Here is a 26,271-nt window from a genome sequence, read left to right as displayed (position 1 = left end):
CCGAAGTCGTACATTCCGTTAAACGTCTTTCGATAAAGTGATCTTCATCAATTGCTTACCAATAAATCCTCTGTATATTATATCTTTACTGTTAATTCATCAATATAGTAATTGATTTTGATGCAATAGTGCAAGTTATTAATAATAATAATAATAAATGTTTTTAACTCTTCATCATCAAATAATTTCTTGCATGGGTGCGCCAGATGAGAGAGTGTCTATTTTGCGTCGTAATCACCACCGTCTTATATATGATGATTTTCAGCTGCTGCAGTATTCTGTAAAAGAAAAAAATTAATAATAAATAAATAAAGCAACAAGACCTCCCACATTATGCGATTTGTAGGCATAAAAATAAAAAATAAAAAATAATCATGTGATAATAAAATGAAATAAGACTTTTGCGTTATCCCTTTATACCATTTACCGTTCTATCGATTGAAAGAATATGCGGTATAGATATAGTATACCTGCACACATATCTATAGCACTCGTCACGACCGTGACTCCGAAAAAGGGGGCCTGGCCTGGCTGCTGCTGCTGCCAAGTGCTCGTCTGCTACCTTTACTTATAGAGAATAAGAAGTGAAAGTGTTTATATGCCTTCTCTCTATATTATGTACCTATAAGTGAAAATTTTCAATATCTAGCAAATACTAGATAACAGCTAGTATATTTATTTATCGACAACTGCAGTCTTATATTTTCCATATGCGCGCAGTTTACATTTAAAGGCCTTTAGATGTGCGCGTATATAGCTTTTGACAAAAACAATGTTTCAAGTATTTTGTGTATAAAGCAGGAATCGTAAGCTGCAATAACTGCATAGTGTATAGTGCTGTGCGCTGTAAAATTATCTGACCTGCAGCTGCCACTGGTCCATTAGGACTTCGGATATGAAAGTGACGTTTCTAGGTTATTTATAGCTTTTACTTACTTCTTTTTTCCCTTGATTTGTCTCTCTCCTTCAGTTTCTCGTCTCCGTTCCTCTTTTCTGTTTTTTTTTTTTTTTTTTTTTTTTTTCGTAACTTTTCCTCCCCTGCTAAAATGCATTTATTGTATATAAGATACGCATTGTTCTCTAACTGACATTTTTTCTTTTGTTTGTCATCTCAAAAGATCCACTGATGTCAAGTACATTGCGTGCACACGGAACATAGTCTTTAGAGTTGATGCATTTCTTCAGACTTACACTGCCCTTGCTATTGTTGCTCTCATAGTGGCACCTATTGATTATCTTACTTTTTCAAACGTGCAACTCCATAAAGATTATGTGAAAATTTTCAAATGCTTCTCCAGGTAAGAGTCTTTAAAAATACTTTTAAATTATCATATATTTACTCTGCCATGCATTATCATATGATTTCTTTATTTGCTTGCCTCTGCACTAGTTAAGTTGTTCCTGTCTATGCAATGTGCGTTGCGATAGCTGACATATTTATTTTGTAGTGCATTAAAGTTTTCGTGTCGATCTTTTTTAATATACATTTGTTAAATTAGATTTTAATTTTGTTAGAGCCAAATAACTGTAGGATAATTAGAAAACTTGTGTCTGCTTATTAGGTGCTCTATCTGGAAACAGTAGATAGTGAATTGTGACTTCTTTTTTGCTGTACAAGTATTTCTATGATGTTCTCATCAGGTCTTGGCTGTAATTTGTCATTTCCTAGCTGCCTTGGTTTCTCTGACGAACGCGAAGTATTGATACCTAAAATGGCTCGTGAGCCAATCACGCTTAATGTCTATGATATGGTAAGATTTTAAATTTCTTCAAATTAAACATTTTGTTACAATTATGTAAACTATTTGCCTTATACTTTATTTTAGTATTGGATCAATGAATACACAACTCCAATGGGCTTAGGTGTTTACCATTCTGGTGTTGAAATATATGGAACAGGTAAAATTATATATACAATTTTTTTTTTTTTTAATCCAAGTTTTCTAATACTCGTTTTTTTTCTTCTTTTCCAGAATATGCATATGGTGGTCATTTACTTCCTATAACAGGAATATTTGAGATAACGCCGAGGAGTGCTGACGATTTAGGAGAACAATTTCGATTTCGGTTGGTAGTAGTAGTAATTACGTGACTCTTGTAAAATATACTTAAACTAAAAAATTATTAGGATTCTTTCATTATTTTGCTAATTATTATTTTAGGCAATCGGTCCACATTGGATACACAGATTTTACCGAAGAGGATGTTTCTAGAATAATTGAAGAATTAGGAAAAGAATTTAGAGGAGATCGTTATCACTTGATGAATAAAAATTGCAATCATTTCAGCAGCCGATTTACACAGGTATACATTCTTACAGTACAACACTTGGTAACATCAATTATTAAAAGTTAAAACAAAAAACTTTCTCTTTTACAGATATTATGCGGTCAAGAGATACCTAGTTGGGTAAACCGACTGGCTTACTTTAGTTCCTGTGTACCATTTTTGCAGCGTTGTTTGCCAAAGGAATGGCTTACCCCAGTCGCTCTTCAACACTCCATCAGTCACGTGAGCCATAACAGCAGCCACAACGAGAGCACACCATCGGACAGCTCCTTGTAACCAATACAGCAACGTCATTGTCATTATCGTTGCTGTAAGAGCACGAGCAATGAACAATGAACAATATCGACAACGATTAATTCGGTATGAGTGAAAATATTCAATTTCAGTGCAAATGAACTATATTATATAGCGTGCGTAAGTGTTTGTGTTATGAGTGAGTATTTGAATATGAGCGGGATATGAGTGAGTTATAAAAAAGTGACAGTAAAGTTCATCTAATTATACGCGGATTTTTGAGAATCGTGTGGGAAAAAATGTAAAATCGTGTTTTGACTTTTTTTCGAAAAATCTTGAGAATTGTTGTCTTAAAATTTATATCTTAAAATCAATGTTTCATACATACATTCCCAAATTTAACTAGAAATAATATACAAGCCTCTATGATGTAAATAATATAATTTTTATTGGTGTTACAAAACTTAAAACTATTTTATAGAAGTAATGTAGGTGGTTGAGATTCAATAGTAAATTCATGAATTTTATGAAATCAATCAAATTTAACTTACTGTCATTTTTTCAAAGTGTAAAAATGGTGAAGGCTTTTTAAAATATTTTAAGGAACTAGTAATTTTATCACATCCCAATGCGGCACGATCGTTGCACTCAGTAAACTACTTTTATAATTTCCAAATCAATATTATACTTTGAAAAGTACTGCATGAAATTGATTAAAACTTTTGCAGTTAGAATTTATGTATTTCGGAAAAAATTTCTGCAGTCACGGTTAGTCAAGGATTTTAACTGATGAGCTGAGATGTCTAAAATAATTAAATAAAATATGCGTTTTGAAATAAACTAGTATGTGTTATTTCATGTGAATTATTTTAAAACGCTAATATATATTTTAAAGACATTTTACATTATCACTAACCCACTGTGATTAAGTATAATTTTATATTTACAATTTATACATTTATTTTAATTAAGTGTTTCGCGTAGTCATATTTAAACATATACATAATACATACACGAAACAACAAAAAACTTTTCTACATGCATGTACATACATACAACGATGGGTCTGATAACTTAATTGTAACTTACCCTCATACGCATGAAACTGATTTAATTACGAAAATAAATACCACAACTAACTTCATCCTGTAAATTTTTTTCTCTTTTTTAATCTTTAATGATGGTGCTTGGTGCAAGTCACAAGGGCATTCTTAACATTAAATTAAAGTTAAAAAACGAAAAACGAGACAAATCGGCAATGTTTTATCTTAGCGATTGTAATAAATCTATATTTATTAAATTTGGACGAAAAAAAAATTTTTATCTAAGAGCTGAAGTAAGCGCACTAATCGCTCATCTCAATCCATCATTAATTTTTTTCTTTTAATTTTTTAATAATTAATAATAACAATAAAAACGGTATCGGTGAGGTAAAAGATCGGAATGATGGATACTATAAATAGTTTTCTGTATTATACAAATTTTTGTAACACCTCGCATCTAGAATCGAAAAATATGTTTCACTTAAACAAACGATCTCCCAAAATTTTCTAGAGTTTTACCGTATATTTTAGAGAAAATTCTCGGTATACCGATATTACCGATTCACCAATTACATAACATGCATCAAAGAAATGTCTGGAATGGTGGAACGTCACTTTTTTATTACGATTTGTGTTCAATTCGATGCACAATTAATTCTCGTTCGTGAAATTAAAATTACTTACTCAATTGCAATGAAAAAAAAAAAAAATTCCTTCAATTTATTTTAGCACAAAAGATGCTCTTGTATTATATTTTGCACTTTTTATATTACTTAAACGCAAAGTCCGAAACTGGTTCATTTGCAAAAGCGAGTTTTTTTCTTATTTCCAAACTCTCAGTTCATCTGTTGGTTTGCTTGGGCGATTGAGTCAGAAGTCCCTGTGCAAACTTACTCGTAGCGTTTTTTCTTTAGTGAAATCGTGAGGTACTCCGTGTAACAATCGTGCCTGAGAAAGACATGTTAACTTTTAAAAAAAATAATTGCCTTCCTTCTAATATTGTTATATTTAGACAGTAATGTAAGTAGTATTACATAAGCAATTGTAATTATTTGTTGGAAAGTGCTATTTAATTTGCAAACAGTTGAAAAATATAAATTACAATAATAAACATTGCCTAAAAAATCAAACAAATGAAAAGGAGACTGAAGTAAAAGCACAATTTGTTTGATTCTAGAAATCTAATTGAAAAATATGAATATGTATAAATTCATGTGTTTTTTTGTACAATTTTTTTTTAATTTTTTTTTACAATTAATAATTATTTTAGGAGGTAAATTTTAACTTGAGTTTTATATTATTATACTATGTTTATTCAGTAAAAAAACAATTAAAAAAAAAAAAAATTTAACTTACATTTTTTAAACTACTCGTAGATGTTTTATTAATTTTTCTAATTTTGCAATATTTTAATGTGTCAAGTAAATTAATAAATAACTATTTAAACATACTATTGTTCCGTTAAACTTATGATATACGCTGTTGTTAGAATGCTATGATTTGTTTTCTGTCTATTTTTAATTTATGCCATGCATATGTACACACTACACCATCACACCATAATTGATACTCGGTTATGTCATGTTTCATTTATGTAAAATTTATCTTTATCGAATATGTCCATGATGTTACTCCTTTTTCGATAGCCAATTAAATAAGAGACGAGTGAGTATTCGATTACCATGTAGTGTATACATAAATATATGTTTTATACATACGTGAAACCATTCGAAATTAAAAAAAATTATATTGTACAAAAAATACTTATTGAAGAACGTATGAGCTAAATAGGTGGTGAAAAAATTTCGAACCAAAACAATTCGAATAAATAAACTGCATAAAAAACATTGCAGTAATGAAAAATTAGCATGTAGTTTACGTGTTCTTACCAGTGATAATATTTACAATCTGTCTGTATTATTGAAAATTCGGTTTTTTCTTATTAGTAAAAATTGTAATGGTTACACAAAGTAATTTATTAATGAAAAAACTCTAAATATGTAGGTATTACAAACTTTTAAAATACACAAGCGTTGGTTATACCTGCAATGTGATTGCAAATAGTTTTCAAAAATTATTTTGCGAAAATTTTTGTGATGAATGCTCAAAAGTTCAGTGATTATTTTGCGATCGTTTTGTCGCAAGTTCCTCTTTTTTAGTGTTAATTATTATTTCTTCAAAAAAAATTGAATGTTTCTCAAATCGTTGATTAAAAAACAAAGTAATTTAACTTACTTGGTGTATAATGTAATAAATTAAATACTTTGGTTGCTCAATCAAGTTCTATTAAAAAATTGTTTCAAACTTTGTACTAGATTTTATAAATACCACCACATCTGCTTAGTATGTCTTGTGCTTATATGCATAATATTTATCGCTGCCACTGCTGCCAGTATAGGGCGAGTAATTATGCAATAGATTTTACTCAAGTAATATATTACTGCGTGTATTTATCTTAGTTCATGAATGGTTAAATACATTTTTTACACCATAACAGTTATACATATATAAATAAATTAAACATGTAAATCATCAAAAAAAAATTTCTGTACATACACATGCTAACACCTCATAACACAAGTCGCTGCGTTAAAGCAGTGAAATTATGTTTATAAAATTATTGCTGTTTATGTAGAAATATGCAAAAAAAAACAACAACAAAAATATTGTAAACGTTATTTGACCTGTCGGATGTATTAAATTTTAGCAATTTAATGAAAAAATACTTAAATTAAACAACACAGCGTTCACAAGATTTGTATTTTTTCAAATAGATGGGAATACAAAAAAAGGTTCAATTGTACAAAGTATCTTACCTGTTTTTTAATGTTTATCAAAAGTCTTACTATTCTTATCTTATCGTTATTTATAACTGGTTTTTGCCTATATAATATACATAATCTAGAAAAAATAATTTTGTAAAAAAAATAGAAACCATTTGCAAAATATAATTTGCAGTAATTTTATTGTTACCGAGTGTTGAAACCATATTAGAATTAAGCGATACAATAAAATGATTTTGGTGCGTTACAAACAAGCTATTTCTAATCCATTAATTTATTTTGATAGAATTTTAATATTTGTAATTCAGTTATATTTAAATAAATGAGCTTTAAAATTTTATTTTGCCAGACATTGTACGAAAAATTAAAAAAGAAAGTGTTTAATTAAATATTGTTTTCTTTTTTCGTGCTGTACTTAGTAGCCAATTTGAAATACTTCATCCTTTTGATGCAGCAAAGATTCCAGCAAGTAACAATAAGTACGGATTATACCAAGATATCTCTACACCGTAGAGTCTATACGGCACCACAGCACGGCAGTTGAGCAGATCGATTTATAATATAGGTATCCACACCCCGACGGTGACGTCCTCGACGTGAACTTCAGCGCTGCGTGATGGTCAAAGCAGTAAACGAAGAGTCGGTGAAAAACATCAGCTGATCCATTGAGACAGTATGGACAATATGAGATTTGCCGAATATTATTAATAGTCTGTCTCTTTCTACTTTCCAATGCTATTTGCCGCTATAATATGGGATGCCCGGGGCGCATTTAGGGTTTGCAAAAATTGTCAATTGTATACACTTTTCAAGTAATTTGATATCACTCATAAAAACAATTACGTGTACTTGAAATGAAATTTTCAATTTATTTTGTGACTCGTTAATAATACAGCTCACGTACGATTTTAATAAATTTTCATGCTCATTAAATATTCTTGTATACATTCTGAAATACAAATTTTTTTCTTAGAACAAAAATCTAAATAATAACTATAATACGACTAATTATGCATTTTATCACTTGTCTTTTTTCTTAAAGTAAAAGAAAAAGGCATGTTTAACGGGATGCTAAAAATTTACTATTACCATTGGGGTGTACTCGAGTGTACTTTATCAGTAAACTGTACTTCTGTAATTATTTCTAAAGATATATTCAAAATTAGTAAAACCTAAGATCAACTAGTTCTTGATAGCAACATTATTTATTATCACACAGAGTTTGGAGTTTATAGGTCAGGGGAAACTTGAAAAATTCTTGCACCGAAATAAAAATAAATTTTTGGAGCAAGGTGTTTTAAATTTGTCTTTCACGTAATAAACTTCGTATGATAATAAAAAATGTCTAACCTCAAAGGCATGTAATCTTGAGTTTTGCTTATTCTAAATTTGTCTACAAATAAATAATTTAAAAGCACGGCTTACAAACATAGTAAACTTGGGTAAAGCACTACGGTAAAGGGAGACCTTTAGAATCCCCTTAAGAAATAGAAACGTTTACAATGAAATCTGCGTCACATTATGTATGATAAATGTAGGTATAAACTTTCGATCAAAATATAACAATGTTAATTAAGGTATGCGACTGTATAAAACGTATATAACATAAGTTAGTTCTATTAATACAATAAATTTTGGCCGGCGAAGACAGTGCACAAATGTTTCATAGGCAAAGTATGCAAGTTTAGTTTTCAACTTTGCGACCAATTCATTTTTTAATATCGTTGTTTATACTTTGTAATATACATTCATTTACGATTTCTTTTCATTTTTTTAATGGTAGCCACTAAAGCACCAACACTCTTAACAGACTATCAGTTTCCATTATAAAGCCGGTTAAAGTTATTGCTAAATAGTAATTTGACTGGAAATCTTTACTTACTCTCGATTCCCTTTATTTATTATCGCATCCATATTCATCTATTTATATCTAGATGAATTTTCATAATTCTTGTTACTCACGTATTTATAAATTTACTTAAGCACACACGAAAAAATTAACAGAATAAATAAATAAATCGCGATTGAATCGTTTTGTTTTTACTATATTCATTAATATGATATTTGCTCTTAATACGTTTTCGTATTTTAATACAATTTATGTACAGTTAATTTTTTATAACATAGGAAAACTTCTTTTTATCAATCATTTCAATCATATATATTAATTAAAAGTCAAAAAATTAACATGTGTATATGCGTGTATACAATAAATAATACTATCTGACATTTTGATTCAGAAAAATTTTCATTAAATAATACATTTTTATAAATACATAATATGTACATACACGTGCATGTACAGTAAATTTTTATTCTTAAAATTTCCAAATTTATTGTATTTTTCTCGTGAATAATAAATATAACGAATCTTTAATAAGCATAAAAGCTATATTATTTGTTCATAAGCGAAACCAGTCTCACATTATTTATTTTATAATTTTTCTACATAAAATGTCATAGAAAAAACACGACACGCTTAAAAATGGTACAGACATTTAATCCCTAGTGTGTATATATGTATATGCGTGTCTATGAACGTGTATATAGAAAGTGTACGTTTCGTAAGTCTATATGCGATTGAATATTTATACTATACAATAGTCAATATAATAAAATCTTTGTCACACTTGCAACTATAATTTTATCTAGTTAAAAATAGGTATCAAGATTGTATATACAAGGTCAAAAATTCTTCTGGTAACTTTTCAGGTATAAGATTGGATGTATATAAAGTATGATGATTCCCTAAGAAAATGTTACCACAGCTAAAAGTCTCAAGTTACTATCTCGCAAATCGTTCGATAATTCTTTTGAAGTTTGTACATGCACATACATATTTGTATATATTTCATTTTAAAATGCATACGTATATTGATGACTCTTTTTCTGGCTGTCGTATTATCTTCGTCGAACCAGAATTATTTTAGTCTGTTTTTCATTAGGAGTCATAAGATGACGAGCCATGATCGTGTGCAGGACTAGGTGGAGTTGACGGATTGGAGCTGTTGTTGGAAGCTATCGAGTGCCGAGGACTTCCTCCCGACACGTGCTCCTATCATTTAAAATAATTGTAAAATTCATTAACATAATTTTTAATTATATCTTGTCACCCAAAATGAATATTTGTTTTTTTACCTTATCTTGCAACGAAGCAATGCTTCCCAGAGAATGAGGTGTGTGCGATCTAACATGCAAAGATTCTGAATCAACTTGGTCCACAGGAGTTCGTGGTAATGAAGGTGGTGTAGCTGTTGGTCTTGGTGGTGCTGGTCCTCTTCTTGAAGATGATGATCCTAGTAGAATTAAGAACACAAAGGTACAATGAATCACGTCAATGGTAACGTAACTTTTGAACTGCTGTTTAATCTATCGACTAACAATTTTTTTGTCGATATATATTATGTTAATCGCAGCAATGGGTTTTAAGCCCGTAAATTTTTGAAATTCATGCATTGAATTTTTTTTCACTAAAAATGATTTCTTACCATTATGTGGTGAAAAACCAGAATTCCGCGTAACATGTGAACTCAGTCGTCGGGAATCTGAAGGCGGATGTCTAGGAGGCAGTGGTGCCGGCTTATTCGGAGGTTGTACGGCTGTACCATAAATCTGTATTGATAAAATTAATAAATGGTTAATTTCGTTCATTGAATTGTAGATTTGTAAATTGACTTTAATAATTTCAACCAAGTGGAAAACATGAAGATCGAGTTCAGTTATTGAATTTTACATCAAATTAAGAAATTATTAATCTTTAAAATCTTATAACTCAATAATACTTACTCGTGGTTGTTGTTGTTGACTTAGAAAATGTGAACTTGAATGTTGCTGTTGGAGCTGTTGATCAGCCGTTTCGAGAGTTGTAGGTAAGTCTAAAAGGCGCTGGATCTAATGAGAAACGAAAATAAAAATTATCATGCAAAGCAATTGTATTAATTTGCGATTATTTTCAAGTTTTTTTGAAGTTAGCTCACTTGAATGCCATTTCCAGGTCCCATATGAGTAATATGATTGAAATTAGTAGGAGCAGAAATCATTTTAGAACGTCTGTCAGTCGGACGGGCCGCACGATTTCCTTCTCTTAGTGAGAATCTTCTTCGCGGTCGGGCCATTGGTATACCACTTGCATCTAGAGTCGACAGATTGAGCAATTGACCTAAGATAAATGAGTAAATCGCGCAAGAAGTTCAGTTGATGGTTTTATTTTAACAAATATTATTATCATACGGCACGGAAATTTACCTTGGCGTAAATTACTTAAATATATAACATGTGGCATGTCGTTGATTACACAAACAGTGAGCGAGCCTGATGGATTTAAGGGCTTAGCTCTTTTAACATTGAGTGTTTGCAACCAATCTCCCGATTGACAATCAAACACGTCAATATGCGTTTCGCTGTAAACCAATAGATAACCATCGTAGTAACCTAAAATTAAACAATATTGCCCATACAATAGATATTTATAAAAATTTTAATGTTTAAAATTACAAAAATAATTTCAACTTACTGACTGCTGTAGGATACGCTGTATACATGATTTCTCGGTCTCGGCTTTTTCTGCCTTGACTATCAACGTAAACTGCTAACGAATAAAATGCAAGTAGAAATTCCCCGTTTTGTAATTCAATGCATCTAAATGCATCCAAGGCATTAAATGTCAATAAATTTAAAAGTGCATTTTCCGGATGAACAAGAGCTGGAACAAAGTCACAGGTACATATCGTTAAATGTGCCTTGAAGTACGTTTCTTGTTATATTAAGAATTAATAAGAATTAAACAGATAGTTCAATTTGCCTAATACTTACAAATAGGATGGTGCTCGCCTGTAATACTGTATATTGAAAATCCCGAAGGATATCCTACGCAGAGGCGTCCTTCTGCCAAGATTTGCAAAGTCTGCGCATGACATGGTAGCATCAAATCGCGTATGCGTTTGTGACGCGTCTTGGTTCGTGTGATCTCGAAAATTATGACTTGAGAAGCATTCTGTAATGACAATCGCACAATAATCAGAATTCAGGCGATTGTTTGGCAAATGCTATCAAAAACTTGAAAAAAAAAATGTTACCTGTTTTTTTATAGCCACGCACGCACAAAATGTCAAAGGATTGGTACGCATAACGCCAGTAGTGATCGTAATGCAGCCCTTTGTTTCTGCAACTTTGATCCACTCAACTTCGTCGCTGTCCAATGCTCGCACCGGTACTAGACGCACCTGCCGCTGCTTACCACTAAGTACAAAGATTACCTGTTCCTCCGGAATATACTCTATGATATGAATTTTTTTCCCTTCGCCGACTCTTGCTATTTCTGTGGGTATGAAGAACCATTTTTATAGTAATCTTTCAAAACGAGTAATAACTTTTTGATAAGATTAATTTACGTTTAGAGGCACTTACCACTACTATCTAAATCTACGCAAAATAAGCCCTCCTCGGTACCAATGACTAGACGATCTGGATCGATGATTGCCCCTGACAGGACATTTTTAATGACAATGTGTGACAATGTATTGTCCAACAGTTCTTTTGCACGGAAAATCTTAAATAAATAAAAAAAAGAAGCACGTAAGGAAAAAAGCATTAGTATTTCAATAAGGTTAGAAGTATTTCACATGTACATGTGCATGAAGTATTAATTTTTTTTTTTTTAGTTGTTATTGTCATTATGATCGGAAAATTAAAATAATTATGAATCATACGGTAGTATTAGGAAGATTATTCCTCTTTAGAATCCGGTGCAGTTCAGTCAGCGCCACAACCCATTTAGCTTTTTCACTCTCGGTGTCGGCAAGCATTAACGTGTGATTTCGCACACCAGGTGGTTCCAACAAAGATGTTGTTATCTGTATTACACAAACAAAAATTTGTAACAGAATGGTTCAAAGGTAAGCTACAGCCAATAATGTTTAAAAAATTTTTTTTTGCAATGTTTAACTTTAGATTTCTGAACATTATTAGAGTAAAATACCTTTTAGGATTAATGGAAATAATTTATGGTCTTTATGAATTTCTAACAATGATTTTTTAAATAAAATTAAGACGATCGCAGTAAACAGAAACGATGAGTAGTATCGTTACAAATGCATGAAAAATTCCCTGCCCGACTTGCAAATAATATGAGTTTTGGTGAATTAACCTATCGAATGAGTAAATTTTAGTAAGTATTTATGAAATGGGAACAAGTTTTCTCTTAACACACAACAATTGGCGAAGCTCATGGAAAAAAAAATCAGAATGAGAAGGTGATGAAAAACAACTCACCCTGAATATGCAAGGTATGTCCTTTTTGGTGGCATGTATAACGTCCGAGTCGTGAACCGAACAGACGTTGAATTCGTCGTCCCGCATGTCGAGCACCTGCGATACGTAAACCGAGGGTATCGCATTGCGATCGGAGAGATCGTAGAGGAACAACTTGAAATCACAGACGACGACGAACTGGCGAATCCAGCCCTTCTTAACGCCGCCCATTTTGGGCACCTTGACGTAGCCCTCGTAAGCCGTGCCGATGCCTCGGGTCGGATCGATGCCCAACGGCCGTTTCGCTGGACGAAACAAAAGAAACGCGTTCGTATTACCATCATCATCGTCACCAATGAGTAAAAAAAATGATATCGTCAGGGTTTATAGATGATTACTTTGGTCGTGAGGAACCGGACAGACCGAGGGCACCTTGTCGCAGCACTGGACGTGGCACGCGAAACCGCAAACTTCGCAAACGACGCCTTGCCTGATGACACCCACCATGAGGGAGGTGCAGTGGTTGCACTTGTTTGGCCCGGAGAAGGTGCGCACGAGGAACTGGTGCGACTTGGGCTTGGGCTGCAGGCTGATGTGGCCTTGCGAAAGTGCCGACGACTTGTTCAGGAGCTCGTGCGACAGCGGAGACGTAGGATCCTGTAACGAGAAACACCAATGAATCATCAATTTTCGTTTGATCGGCCGATCATCGATCATAGTACTCACGATGCTGAAATCCGATAGGTTGCTCTTGCTGCTGGTGATGCTGGGCGCGCGGTTGTCCTCGATGTCGCCCTCGACGCTGTCGACGCTGCCGTGGCGCGCGTTGCCCGCCGTCTCTTTGAGAAAGTGCTCGAGATAGGACATCTGCGAGGTCGGCCTCTCCAGAACTGAAATGCAAAGACAAACGCGGTTTCGTTATTCAAACGTGGTCCTGTTCGTCGGGCTCTCCCTCCGCAGGAGGGTGGGTATCTCTCAGAAATCGCCACAAAAGGTTTAAGATTTGTTAGAAAACCACAAACTCCGTGATTCACAAGATAAAGAGGAAAACAGTATAGTTAAAGAGCTCATCAATCGCTGTTATTAGTCAAACAACCCTTACTTCTCAATTTACAATATGTATGCACACATGGGGTCCAACGCCATGTCACTTTTTAATTCTTTTTTTTTTTTTTTTTTTTTTTTTTTTTTCTTTTTCTTCCCAACTTTACGCCTCACAAGTATTCATTAACCCCGCGAGCGTGCGCAAATTGTTCGATTATTCGCTACAAGTGTTATCGAGCAGCATATGTTTTAATCACATTGTAATAAATTATTTCTTGCCCAACACATACAGGTAAGAATATCTCAATCGATCGATCGATTTAAGAGCGAGTGCACTACAAACTAGTCGTTCACAAAATCAGGAAAAAAAAGTCAGGTACAAATATCTGGCGGTCACGAGAATACTCATGTCTTGTTCACAAATCGTGCGTATTATTTATCATTGCCAGAGAAAAAACATTTTATATCGATTTTTCTGGTTTGACCAAACTATTGCCATTCAAATTTCCATCACAAATCGGTCAGCTGCAAAAGATGAAACCAATCGCTTATCATTACACAGGCAAGAGCTGCATGCAAAAACAAATGTCAAATCCACTCTGGAAAACGTTATACACTGCACGCAAAATTTTATTATCATTATCATTATTGTACACAAGTAATGTATTTCTGTTACATGTGAAGTAAAAGTTGCAATGATGAAAAATATAATATAACACTTATTTTTAGTTTGACCGAGCGAATCGGGGGACGATTTTCAATAGCACTTTATCACGAACGTAGTAGTATTATTTGTTTGTGACCCGTTAACAGGTGATTATCTCTGATAATCAACAACAATTTTTCCATACGAAGAAACAAACATTGGTTCATTGACGTAGGTGCAGGACAATAGCAAACCACAACGCAAAAAAATTTAGCCGGGAATTGAGAAGGATTTATGAAACTGCACGCGAAAAGGAAGAAAAACAAAAGGAGAAGACGGCATGGTAAGGATTGTCAAATTAGATGTTGAAAATCTTAATATTTCGCGAATAACGTGTAAGTCGTGGGGGTAACCGAACAGCCGATCGTCTATCGGGGGAGTAATAATGATTTCGAGACAGACAGGGACCAGCAGTATAGCAGCAGCAGCAGCAGCAGCATCAGCATCAGTAGCAACAATTAGGTACATAACTGCAAGCGATGACTGACCGAAAGAACTGAATTAACTGCTGCCCCATCAGGACTGGAGATTCTCACGCCAGCCGACTGCACACACTCTGCACGGGAAGAAACAAAAAGTGGTGGAGCTTATATACTGTCAGCTGCTGGTGGTTGGGCTTGTACTGTGCAATGTAGGTGAGTGTATATAGGTGGTACATTGGCATCGTCATCAATCACAATCATCCATGTCAATCTTGGCGGCGACGACGACGACGACGACGTAACACCAGCAGTAACAGGTAGCAGCAATCATCGAGGGGGCTGCCATGCGGGACAGGATGGGAATGGCTGGCGCAGATGCAGAAGTCTTGCCCCGCCAAGGAGGTTTTACCGGGTGACGAGAGTCGGCGGCAGCCGGCAGCAGCAGCTAGCCCACAGGGCATCAGGAAGCGACTAACGCTGCTGCTGGTGGGCCCGCGAGTCCCAACGGGCGGCCCTAGTTGCATCACACCGGGCACCCGGCCCTGCACGACGAGAACGCGCCTGCAGGCCATCTGCTGCCCCTGTCCGTTGGTGTTGTTGTTGTTGTTGTTACTGCTATTCTTGTTACGGTAGTAGTTGTACTGGGATCGTCGTTGTTCTTGTTCTTGTTGTTGTTGTTGTTGTTGTTGTAGTTGCCCGCTGCTGCTGCCATTGTTGTTGGTTGTAGCAGTGCGGCCAGCCCCGACGACGATGCTGCTGCAGCGGACGCGGCCCAGCTGCTGGCCGGCTGTCACAAATACAGTTTGATGATGAGCAACAAGAGGCCCCAGACGCAGCCCGTTACGCCAATAAACAGTGGCACTTTGCAGTCTAGAAAATGAGAATTGGACCAAGCAAAAACCAGGACGCTCTTTATTTCAGTCTGGCTTACTTTGCTGCGTGTTGGTTTGATTGTGCTGCGTTGTGGTCTCGCGTTCTTGTTCTGGGTTTTTTTTTTTTTTTTTTTTTTTTAAACTTTTTTTTTTAACTGCTCGTGGGTAAGTATATATGTCGACATTTATATACGTTTAAGTATATTATATAACGGTTGAATGAAGTTTAATTTGATCGAGTGGTGATGGTTGTGGTGATGGTCTGATTGATTGGGACTCGCTTGTTTGCGCATCACTTCTTCCGTCAGCATAGCTCGGACACCTCGTCGATTGACAATTTTACCCTCGCAACTCGCAACCTGTCATCACTTTTTTTCTCTCCCTTTGCTTTCGATAGTCTTGACTATGTCAAGCTAACGATATCAAATTATCTCTTGGAAAAAGAATTTCTCGTCGATTGGTTTTTGGTGTACGTAACTTTTCCCTTTTTTCCTATACCTCGCAAAAATTTACAAGCTTAGGACTGAGCTCTATCTACATATCTTTATGTAAAAAAACTTCATGAATGAACAAGTTGAACAAGTTGATAAAATTGCCCTTAATCTGAGCCTGATACAAGAGAAACTTTATATTTTTTTCTGTTCATATTCTTATCAATAACTCTTGCATACAGGTGCGACAAAAAAAAGATAAAAAAAACAAAATCCGCTTCGATGTACTCTAATAAAAAAAAAAAAAACTAGCTGCCTAGCTGATATTCTTGTTAATTTCGTTATTATATTTAGTAAAAAATACAAAAAAAAAAATTGTTAAAGAAGCATTAAATTTCTAAGAAAAGCATGATGAATTATTTTGGATACTAATGTCTCCTGAGTTCAAAAGTTAAAATTTTTAATCACTAGTAAATTTGAAAGTTAAAAGAAAATTTTTCATTTTAGTAGGAAATTATTGTAGAATAAAAATTTAGATGACGGTAAATAATGAAAGTTCGACAGCAAGTTAATTGAATGAGTTCGCGATGTAAATAACTTCAACCAAGCTTGTTAAAATTTCCCTGAGCGAAAATTTCTCTGTTTAAATACATCTTTGATAAAAAAAAAAAAAAAAAAAAAAAAAAAATACGTTAACGAAAGAAAATGACGGCAAACATGTAATTGTTAAGTACGATTTCTTATCGCAAAAAAAAAATAATAATAATAGAAAACACGTATCAGAGAAATTTTCTTTACGATTAATGTGCATATGTTGACATTGCCATCATTACAACCTCATACACGAAGTCAGAACCATCGTTGTGTCCATCGTTTGTTACGTGCGCAACTTATAAATCGTAATTTTTGTAGAATTTGTGAAGTTTGGAATGTGTTCGACGTCCATTTCTAAATGTACATGCTTGACCCTATAAACCAACGTTCAAGTTTTCTTTTTATCCTGATAAGTACTCTTTCAACAGCTGCTCTCTTAATAAAAAAAATGGTATAGTTTGATTTTAAACGACATTGTAAGAATATAAATGATAGCATGCCCATTGATAAAGTTTTTATAGATTGCTGGAAAAATTTGAGAATGAATTTTTTAAATAAAAGAATATTTATTAATTTGATAGATTTAGATATACCACAGATACTATAAGCAGTAAAAATGTACACATGCGCGATCTTGCGTTACTACATCAACAAAATAAAATAAAATAAAAAAATCATTGGGTGAAGATTACACAAAAGAAATGTAAAATTTCGAGTACATGTTTAGAATTCAGATTAATTGTTCATTATAACTAGGAAGTGAAGAAAGGCAACAGACAAATAGTATTAACAAAGACGGGTGAAACATAATATTTAGAATTATCAACAAAGGAAGAACATGTTAATCGAAATTGTTACACTCCTTCAGACGCATAACAACGTGTAGTAAATAAGTATAAAGTACGTATTTTCTTTAAATAAAGTAAAAGGTGAATACGAGACATTTAAACTACTACACAGACAAAACCAGCAAGTGTAAAAAATTTCATACGTTTTTTTTATGAAAATGACAATTGACTAGTTACAAAATAGAAAATCATTCAGAACTTGTAATCACATTAAAAAATGTAGTCGTAATTTTCTATAATGTTTTTTCAAAAAAATATGTATAAAATATATACGTAAAAATAACCACAAATAAAAATTAAGAAAAAAATTTGATCAAAAACAAATTTTACAATCACCATTCTTATCGGCAATTACTGTCTAAACAACCCATGACATACTTTAAAGTGCTTACATACAACTAAAACAGAGTGAAAAATTGCAGCTTGTACAACTACTATGGATATAAATTTTCTGTATGACTGGGATCGTACTACGACTGAAGGATTTTCATTGCTGCTAGTACTGTCAATTTGTGGGTACTTACAGCCTTCCCCGGAATCTAGGCGGCTCTGAAGTTCTTTAACTTGTATTTCCTTGCGCTTCATTTCGTGAGACATTGAATCCAAACGTTGCCGGAAATCTCGTAGCTCCCTTTAATATATAAAAAAAAAAAAAATAACAATTAATGTTTACCTACATGTTACTACGATTAACAATTTTATGATGATGTCAATCATACTTTTGCGCTGCTATGAGATCTGAACGCGTTTTGGTCAATTCTTCAGATATGGCTTGTTTAGCTTGAATTTCACTTTGCAGCGAACTTTGCAAATTAAGCAGTTCCATTTTTTCAAGCTTTTGCGAGCGTCGATTTCTCCAGTTTTTATCGCTTATGGTTGAGCCACCTCCAACACCGCCAGCACCTCCCGAATGTTTCAAGAACTCCAGCTCCTCTGTCATTTTTGTCGCCAGAGCCTGAAAAGCACGCAAAAATAGAAGAATCCGAGAAAATTTTGTTTTTTCTGTAACACCGTTTTTGCTACCACATTACCTGCAAGTATCCTCGAGCATCTTTTTCATCGGAGACCCATTGGATGATTTCCGTGATCTGCGCCTCCCACTGAGCGATCGCTTCTTTTTTGTTCCTCAGCTCTTCATACTCGTCCTCAAGCTGGCGCCTCTCGCCTTGTATACGAGTAACGCTGTCCGTGACCGAGCCAAGCTCCAACATTAACTTCTTGTTTTCCTCGACCAACATCATTTTTTCTCGCTCGTACCTGCGACTCAATTCGCTAATAGTTTCTTCGTTGTCGGTGATATTTTCCAGCCTCGCATTATCCAGCTTTTCTTTAGTTATCAGTACATCTCGTTCTAGCAATTCTCGTCTCGTTTCTGCTTCGTGAAGCTGTTCTTGCAGGCTGCGTACTTCTATGTTAAACCTATGTCGGATAAAGGAAAAAAAGAAAGAAAAAAACAAGTCAAGTAAATGACGGCTACGGCATGTGAGAAGATTAATATATTATATGTAGAGAAAAAAATGTTGATGTATTACCTGCTCTGCTGTTGGCTGAGATTCTCATTGTATTGGACTTCGAGTTTTTCCACTTCAGCCTTTAGCCGGTTTATTTCCTGGGTTGCAAGGGCGTGGTTAGCACTGGCATCGTTGCCTATGGAGCGCTGTCTTATTTTTTCCGCCTCCTCTTGCATTTGTTTGCAGTACTCCTCGCTACGCTCTCGTAACTTGCGTTCTTTGCTTGTTTCTGCCATGGCTTCTTCGACTCTGCCTTCGAGTTCTCTGCGCAGCTTCTCGGCCTTGCGAATATCGTGTCGCAAACTGTCGACCTTTTGCATTGCTACCTCTAACTCCTCCTCCTTGTCGCGCACTTGCCGCGTTAATTTTTGCTTTTGCTGACGGAGCTCCGACAATTTGTCTGTCACCTCTGTGTACTCTTCCATGGCTAATTTCCTCTGACTTAGCGCGTCTTTGAGCTCTTTCTCCTGAAGCTTCAATCTCTCAAAGGCATCCAGTTTATCTTTAAGAGCTTCATCTTTTTCAACACGCAAAGTACGCACCAATTTTTCAAGCTCGCGTATTTTTGTCATATCACCACCTTCTATCGCACGTAGTTCTCGAGGTACTTCTAAATTTTTTAACTGAGATTCGAGTTCTAAGGAAAAAAAAAATTAATAGAAAAAGAAATAGACTACTAGTCACATTTAATTTAAAACCATTGGTTAAAAGCAAAAAGTGACTTCATACCGCAATTTCGTTTCGTCAGTGTATTGATTTCGTCTTGAAGCTTCCTAGTGGCATTGTTGGAATCGGGCGATACAGTAGGTGACGCACGAGTGATGTTGGCTTGATTTTTCAATTCGGAAACCATTTGCGCCAACTGAGCATTTTCCTCTTCGAGCATCTTCAAATTTTTGTCTTTTTGTGTATAACTCGGCAAAGTACTTAGATCCGATATGCAACTAAAATTTAATTAATAAAAATGTAAGTTTGATCGCTTAAAACGTTAGTGTAACATGATACAAACCTTCCTTGAGTAAAGCTAAATCCAACAAATGGTAGGTGTAAAGCGGAAAAGGCAGAATTGGCAGCGGGCGGTACTGCGTCGGAACTGCGAACATCGTTATCGTCAACGTCGAAATTCGAGGTGTCCGTGGGTGAAGATACTTCGGGAATATAAGGTGCGGTACTATCCCTTACGGTGTCCCAGTTGGCTCCTTCAAACCAAGGATGTTTCTAAACAAAGAGACATGAACAATTAAATCGAATGTTAAGCGAATATAACTATAATAAAGAATTAAAATAGTGAAGCTTACTTTAAAATCTTCAATTCCGTTTTGTCCTAATCTAAATTCAGAACTGCAGATCAGTTTTCGCATCAGATCTTTAGCCTCTTCGGAAACGTCGTATATATCATCCGTTGGAAAGTCAAAGCAATTCTAAAAGTTGTACAAACATCAATAATAGTTTGAAGAGTCAAAAATAACAATCTGATTTTGCAATGTAACATTACTAATGGTAACCTTACCTTATGATTCATAATTTTGCCATATGTTTCGACTAGAGATTCAGCATAAAACGGAGTTTCACCATAAAGCATTTCATACATACAAACTCCTAAAGACCACCAATCACACTCAGGACCGTACCTTCCTTGACCATCCTCCATTGCCTTGAGAAAAAAAAAAGTATATCAATTCACAAGTAAATAATTGGATCAGTTTTAAATGATTTTGAAAGTTTCTCTAAAACTTACTCTAAGAATTTCAGGAGATATGTAGTCCGGAGTACCAACAGCCACATTACTTTGCACTGTTCCGTCTTCGAATAAACGAAGGCAAGATCCAAAATCAGCTAAGCGTATATGTCCATTGGCGTCCAACAAAACGTTATCGGGCTTAATGTCCCTGTGCACATACCGCAAATCGTGTATGGAGCCAATGGCGAGCACCATCTCAGCTATGTAAAAACGAGCCATATCTTCGGGAAGCCTGTCTTCGAACTTGCTGAGCAAAGTTAACAAGTCACCACCGCAGTAGTAATCCATAACCAGGTACTGTTGTTACAAAGCCATACAGAATGAAATGTAAATAATGGCGTTACTGTATTGGTATACCGTTGGAATGAGTAAATCAAATAAAACACAACTAACCAAATTATTGTCATCCTGAAAGGCATAATGAAGATTCGTTATCCATCTTCTGTCACCGTAAACTAAAACATCGCGCTCTTCTCTGAAACAAGCCGTCTCGGCGCGCTTCAGCATCTCCCACTTGTTTAAAATCTTCATCGCAAAGACTTTGTCGGAGCCGCGCATTCTCACAACGCACACTTCGCCGAAGGCACCTCTCCCAATGACCTTGACGATTTCAAAGTCCTCGCGAGATAACTGCAGATTCTTTATACACGTGGCCACGGGCTTCACTGTAACCAATCGATCAAAGAAAAACAATGCATGAATCCAAAGTATCTTGGGGCGTGGTTGTAAAAAGCAATTTTAGCTGTCAAGAAATATTACCAAATTCAATGAAATCAGAAACGGTTTTTTCCCGCCTCAATGAGGAATTGCAGCACTCGTCGTACAAAACTAACAAAATGTCGATGAGCGTCTCGATAGAGAAACTGTGACCCATTCTTCCGCCCTGCACTGGACCACCGGCGAACAAAGCTTCCAACTGGCGCAGCCGTCCAGCTACCCCTGAAACGTCAACGATACATATATATATATACATATATATATTTTTTGAAACGATTGATACTTGGTTGGTGCCAAGTAAACGAGGAGCGTAAAAAAAGTAACGATTACCATTATTAACTAGTCCTTTGGGCATGATGTCGGGCGGCGGATGCCTGTAATGCTGTAGCGAGTCTGCCATAATGTTGTCTTGGCTGTTGTTGGTTGTTTTTTCAACAGATTCGTTCGTTGAGATTTCCATCGTTTCCCGATGTAAGTGACGTTTCTTTATCAGACCACCGATTCATCACTATAGTCCGCACCAACCTATAACACATTGACACAGGAAATTGAATGTTTTTTTTTTTTTCTTTTTTATCTATACGTATCGCTGCGATAATCATTAGTCTTGAATGTAATAAAACCTGCTATTCGATATAAATATCATTAGCGCAGGAATTTCTTCAGTTTCTTAAAATAAAATTTTTGTTTTTTCTTGTTTCCCAAGTATAATTAGAATTATTTCTGACGAAAACACGAGAGGGATAAGTCAGCTCGGGAGTATTTTGTTTGAATATTTTCAAAGTTTTAAACAATATCGACGATTTAACGCCCAACACAAATTGATGATCCTCGATATTTTATTTTTCCGTCAACCCATGCATGCGCAGGTCGTGTAATTATACCATTATTATGTAGTAAACAAACAAATTCAACTATATGAACACGTCAGTGCAGTGATGACATATAACCAATTAAAATATAAGTACTAGCGGTATTGAATTAAAAAAAAAAAAAAGACTACTCAACGTATACTTAACAACTGAAACGCAGTACATCAAGAAAAACGTGCACACACCACTACCGTGTAAGTTAATGATATATTTTTCTTCGTTTTTTAATCAAGAGCCCCACTAGCGCGATATAAAGATAATACCTATGTAGCTACCCTCTCTCTCTCTCTCTCTCTATCCCCGACTCCAAGAACAGACTTATATAAATAAATGCGACCCGAAGAGTCTTGGTGGAGAAGTAGGTATTATAGCCAAGGCCAAAGCCAAACTCTTCAAAATCTTGTTGGCATGGTCGACCCGTAAGTAGGAGTGCACTGATAACATAACATAATATAATATAATACACATACGCGTAACTCTGTACTTTATTGTTTTTGGAGGAAAAAAAACAACACCCAATTTCCGAATGTCAACTAGTAGGTAATGTAGAGATTTTGAGGAAAAAAAAAAGAAAAAAAACCAAAATCAGTGCTACACGGAGCAGTACAGTAAGGACTTGCTACTTCGAGTAACAGATCGGTCGATCATCGCGGATGAACGAGAAGAGATAAATATAGCGTATATTCGATGATACGAACGTGGAGAAACGAGAGAGAGAGAGAGAGAGAGAGAGAGAGAAAAAAATTGAGCGGAATGCAAATGAAGGTTTTCCTTTCGAGCTTGAAAAAAAAAAAAAAAAATAGAGAAAAAAAAATAGAAAAAGGAGGCAATGGCACACGCGTAGAGTTCTCGGAGGTCCAGGAGTCTTGCGAGAGTACAAGATAGACAGATTGGAGGACAGAGATATAGGTATAAGGAGGAGGACCGAGGAGGAGAGAAAGAAAGAGAGACGCCGACGCCGACGACGGTGAAGACAAAAATAGAGTACCCGTTCGAGAGCATATATATATATATATAAGCATAAGCTCTCGACTCCTGCTGCTGCTGCCGCCTCGGTGGGTTCTCCTCCCTCTGCCTCCACCACCTCCTCCTACTTCTCAACACACCGCTGCCTTTCATGCGCTTATACTTATTCTTTTCTCTCTTTCGTACAATGTGTACTACCGCGTGCGCGGATACTCATTATATCTCTAATAAATTTATACATACGTATAATTTACCCCCCTCCCCTCCCCCCCATAAGTATATTGCACAGACTCGCGATTTCACGTACTGCATAAATCACGATGGACCAGATGAGGGTGTACGTTGTACATGTACAGGATAAAGAAATCGGTCGAGAGGAAAACCTTCTCACAGGGGTATAGCTTTAAAACAGAATACGAGAAAAATTCTCACGGGAAAAGAAGAAAAATAATCATACTCTGTTGATGCTTGAACAAATTTTACATGCCAGCCAGCCAATATTTAAATTCGGTATACCGATGTGGAATGCATATATGTATATTTATGTACCTATATACACACATAATTCGAGAGAAAAGCCGGAGCGTGAGGAGCAACTGTGCCAAGACATATAGAGCTCATTACTTGTTATACTATACCACTTGCAACATTTTGGAGGGCGACGAGAGCGTGCAGCCTATAAGTATATATTTTTTGCACGCTAGCTCCGGGATGTCATAGGGCTGCTGGCGGTGTACTAATGTTGCATGATGAACCGACGATTAAAATTAGCTCGTTGTAGTCCAAAGGAGCTACGAGTGATCGAAAAAAAAAAAAAAAAAAAAAAGGAAAGACGGCAAAACATCTCTCTATGTTTAACTCTTTGGGAGTCTATGAGCGCACGATGCAGGGCTGACGTTTAGTGCTGTTCCGCGCCAGGAACGCCAAAAGGTCCGACGGGGAAAAAAGCACGACCAGCGAGACAGTCGAGAGAAAGAGCAGAGGTGCAGTTTACGTAATGCAAATTCGCGACAAGGGGGCAAAAGGCTCCTCTGTGCGCTTATTTACGTTTATATACAAGTAGCGCGCATCTCTGGGTTTGCCGGACGAGCTTCGTGCGAAAAGTTTAATACACGCCTGATGCTGTATTGTACGCGTCGCTTCTTTGGTACGCATAATTACAGCTCCCTCGGGTCGGAAGTTGTATTTTTTGGCTGCTTGGATTGGAAAATGATCGCGTACACAGGGGGGAAAGCCGGAAAATAAATGTAAAAAACTAACGAAGCTGGATTGTAAGTTGAGGTGTAAGAAAAACGATCGAGAGACGCAGATATGTGTACGACTACCATACATGCATCACGTAGCATTAGCATGCATCTACTTTTTTATAGTTGGGCACATACGTTTGTATTTAGATGTATGTATAAGTAGGTACCTATACATCAGCGTGTACAGCGTAGCGCATGCATGCATTCCACGAGTTTACGATCTGCTGCACGTTCGCTCGATTTTCTGTGTCCCCCATTTACTTCCACACACGCTTCCTCCAGCAGCCTTCCTGCCCACCCGCACTCCCTCGAGCGCGTACCACTTGCTGGCTGGACGGCCGTCTTTGTCCAGCCAGGCAATTTTAGGTTCACAACTGACACACCAACGGTATATTTTGTACAGGTATACCGATAACCAGAGTTGAATTGAGAAAACAAAACAAAAAATAAAAAACAATTCGTTCTATCTACTTTTTACTATGTAAATGCGACTATGGTGCACGCACAACAAAACCAAATCAAGTCAAACCAATATGTACAGTGTCCAAATAATATACATGGGTGTATCAACTATGGGCACACATATATTTATATACACACACCGACACCCACACCATACGAACAAACAACATGCTACAGCTAGACTGTTAAGTATCTGCTATTATTGTTACATGGCCACATACAAATATTGTACACATTGAGAAATCGTATCTATGACGAACCTTCGATTTTTTGCACAGACGACGATGACGACGACGGTGATGATGATGAAGGAAAAGACAATAAGGTCTCTTTGTAGGTATCGGGTCGTGGGTTAACGGCTTGTACTTTTTCGTATCTCTTGATTTTCTGGTAAGTATCTGCTGGTCCTGTTTAATCATTGAGTTTGGAAAAACCGGAGCAGGCTCGTTGCTTTTGAATACGTCGAGGAAGAAAGCGCCTTGGCAAGTTAATGACAGCATCGCTGCAAACTGCAGCAGCAACTATTTCCACGATCCGGACGGCACAACGTTGCTGCTGCTCCTCCTGCCCCGGGTGCCGTTGACGATGCATGTTTCTCCAACTAGTCCATATAAGCACTCCGAGAAGTAGCTTTACATCAAAACTTTTACTCCTTCGGTACACACACTGCAACGATTTGGGTTTAGATGTCTCTCGACTCTCGGGATCTGCAGCTGCTGCTTTCTCGTTGCGTCTCGTCTGTTAGATATAGGTACAACACGTACTTGCCATCCCGTAATCCCCCACGTCGTTCTCGTGAGTCACGCTCCTCCGCGGTGGACCTCGCGAGGGGTCTCGTTGCTGCTGATTTCCCAGTCCATGACTACTGTGTATACATGTATATGCAGGGTATCACGGCTTGCGCCACCCGCCGTTCCTTCGACGTCGTCGTCGTCTTGTCGCCGCCACGACCGCTGCTGTGTTCACACTCACGCTCACTCCCTTGCACAGCTCCACGACGACCCACGACCCACGACTCCACCTCTCCACTCCTCCACACGGACACTGCTACATTGTCTATTCTATGTGCTTGTATGCTCGAGTATGCGCTTTTGCGTTTTCCTCTTTCTCTTACACACCGCTCCTAGGTCCTACTACCTAGGTCCTGGAATGGACCTCTTCCTCTAGTCCTGGGTCTATTTGTACATCGATCCACGTTACATCCTGGTTCATAGGACTGTAACTGCAACACTATAGATCT

At 36.1% G+C, this 26,271-nt stretch overlaps 3 protein-coding genes across 4 annotated transcripts; 1 reads left to right on the top strand and 2 right to left on the bottom strand.

The window, feature by feature from the left end:
- Positions 1-612: 612 nt before the first annotated feature.
- On the top strand, positions 613-6,684 carry LOC106640086 (deubiquitinase DESI2). Of its 2 annotated transcripts, none has more exons than XM_014353977.2 (7): positions 613-914; positions 1,119-1,298; positions 1,642-1,751; positions 1,827-1,899; positions 1,974-2,067; positions 2,163-2,304; positions 2,380-6,684. In XM_014353977.2, the coding sequence occupies exons 3-7, from the start codon at positions 1,713-1,715 to the stop codon at positions 2,563-2,565; spliced, it is 534 nt and encodes a 177-aa protein (XP_014209463.1). In that variant the 5' UTR covers positions 613-914; positions 1,119-1,298; positions 1,642-1,712; the 3' UTR covers positions 2,566-6,684. The 2 variants fall into 2 exon arrangements, with proteins under 2 accessions (XP_014209463.1, XP_089444934.1); XM_089588808.1 differs by having other exon boundaries at positions 1,563-1,751.
- A 511-nt stretch (positions 6,685-7,195) lies between these two features.
- gek (serine/threonine-protein kinase gek) lies at positions 7,196-26,034 on the bottom strand. The gene is made up of 27 exons (XM_014354043.2): positions 25,292-26,034; positions 21,815-22,009; positions 21,527-21,706; positions 21,161-21,432; positions 20,765-21,064; positions 20,537-20,680; positions 20,325-20,447; positions 20,036-20,244; positions 19,756-19,970; positions 19,048-19,663; positions 18,547-18,934; positions 18,235-18,470; positions 18,040-18,146; positions 13,325-13,488; positions 12,997-13,255; positions 12,620-12,903; positions 12,058-12,201; positions 11,756-11,897; positions 11,425-11,666; positions 11,162-11,342; positions 10,863-11,051; positions 10,595-10,780; positions 10,327-10,508; positions 10,136-10,240; positions 9,838-9,961; positions 9,488-9,645; positions 7,196-9,404 (listed from the first exon to the last, which is right to left on the bottom strand). The coding sequence occupies exons 2-27, from the start codon at positions 21,942-21,944 to the stop codon at positions 9,291-9,293; spliced, it is 5,394 nt and encodes a 1,797-aa protein (XP_014209529.2). The 5' UTR covers positions 21,945-22,009; positions 25,292-26,034; the 3' UTR covers positions 7,196-9,290.
- Positions 15,018-15,953, bottom strand: LOC149375331 (uncharacterized). The gene is made up of 3 exons (XM_089588459.1): positions 15,856-15,953; positions 15,180-15,640; positions 15,018-15,136 (listed from the first exon to the last, which is right to left on the bottom strand). The coding sequence occupies exons 1-3, from the start codon at positions 15,951-15,953 to the stop codon at positions 15,018-15,020; spliced, it is 678 nt and encodes a 225-aa protein (XP_089444585.1).
- Positions 26,035-26,271: the final 237 nt, after the last annotated feature.

Source organism: Copidosoma floridanum, unplaced genomic scaffold, assembly GCF_036245765.1.
Source record: "Copidosoma floridanum isolate Cflo_tuat_1 unplaced genomic scaffold, Cflo_Japanese_pri ptg000007l, whole genome shotgun sequence".
Taxonomy (NCBI): Eukaryota; Metazoa; Arthropoda; class Insecta; order Hymenoptera; family Encyrtidae; genus Copidosoma; species Copidosoma floridanum.
The sequence above is the reverse complement of the archived record's forward strand: the minus strand, read 5'-3'. Positions and strand labels throughout refer to the sequence as shown.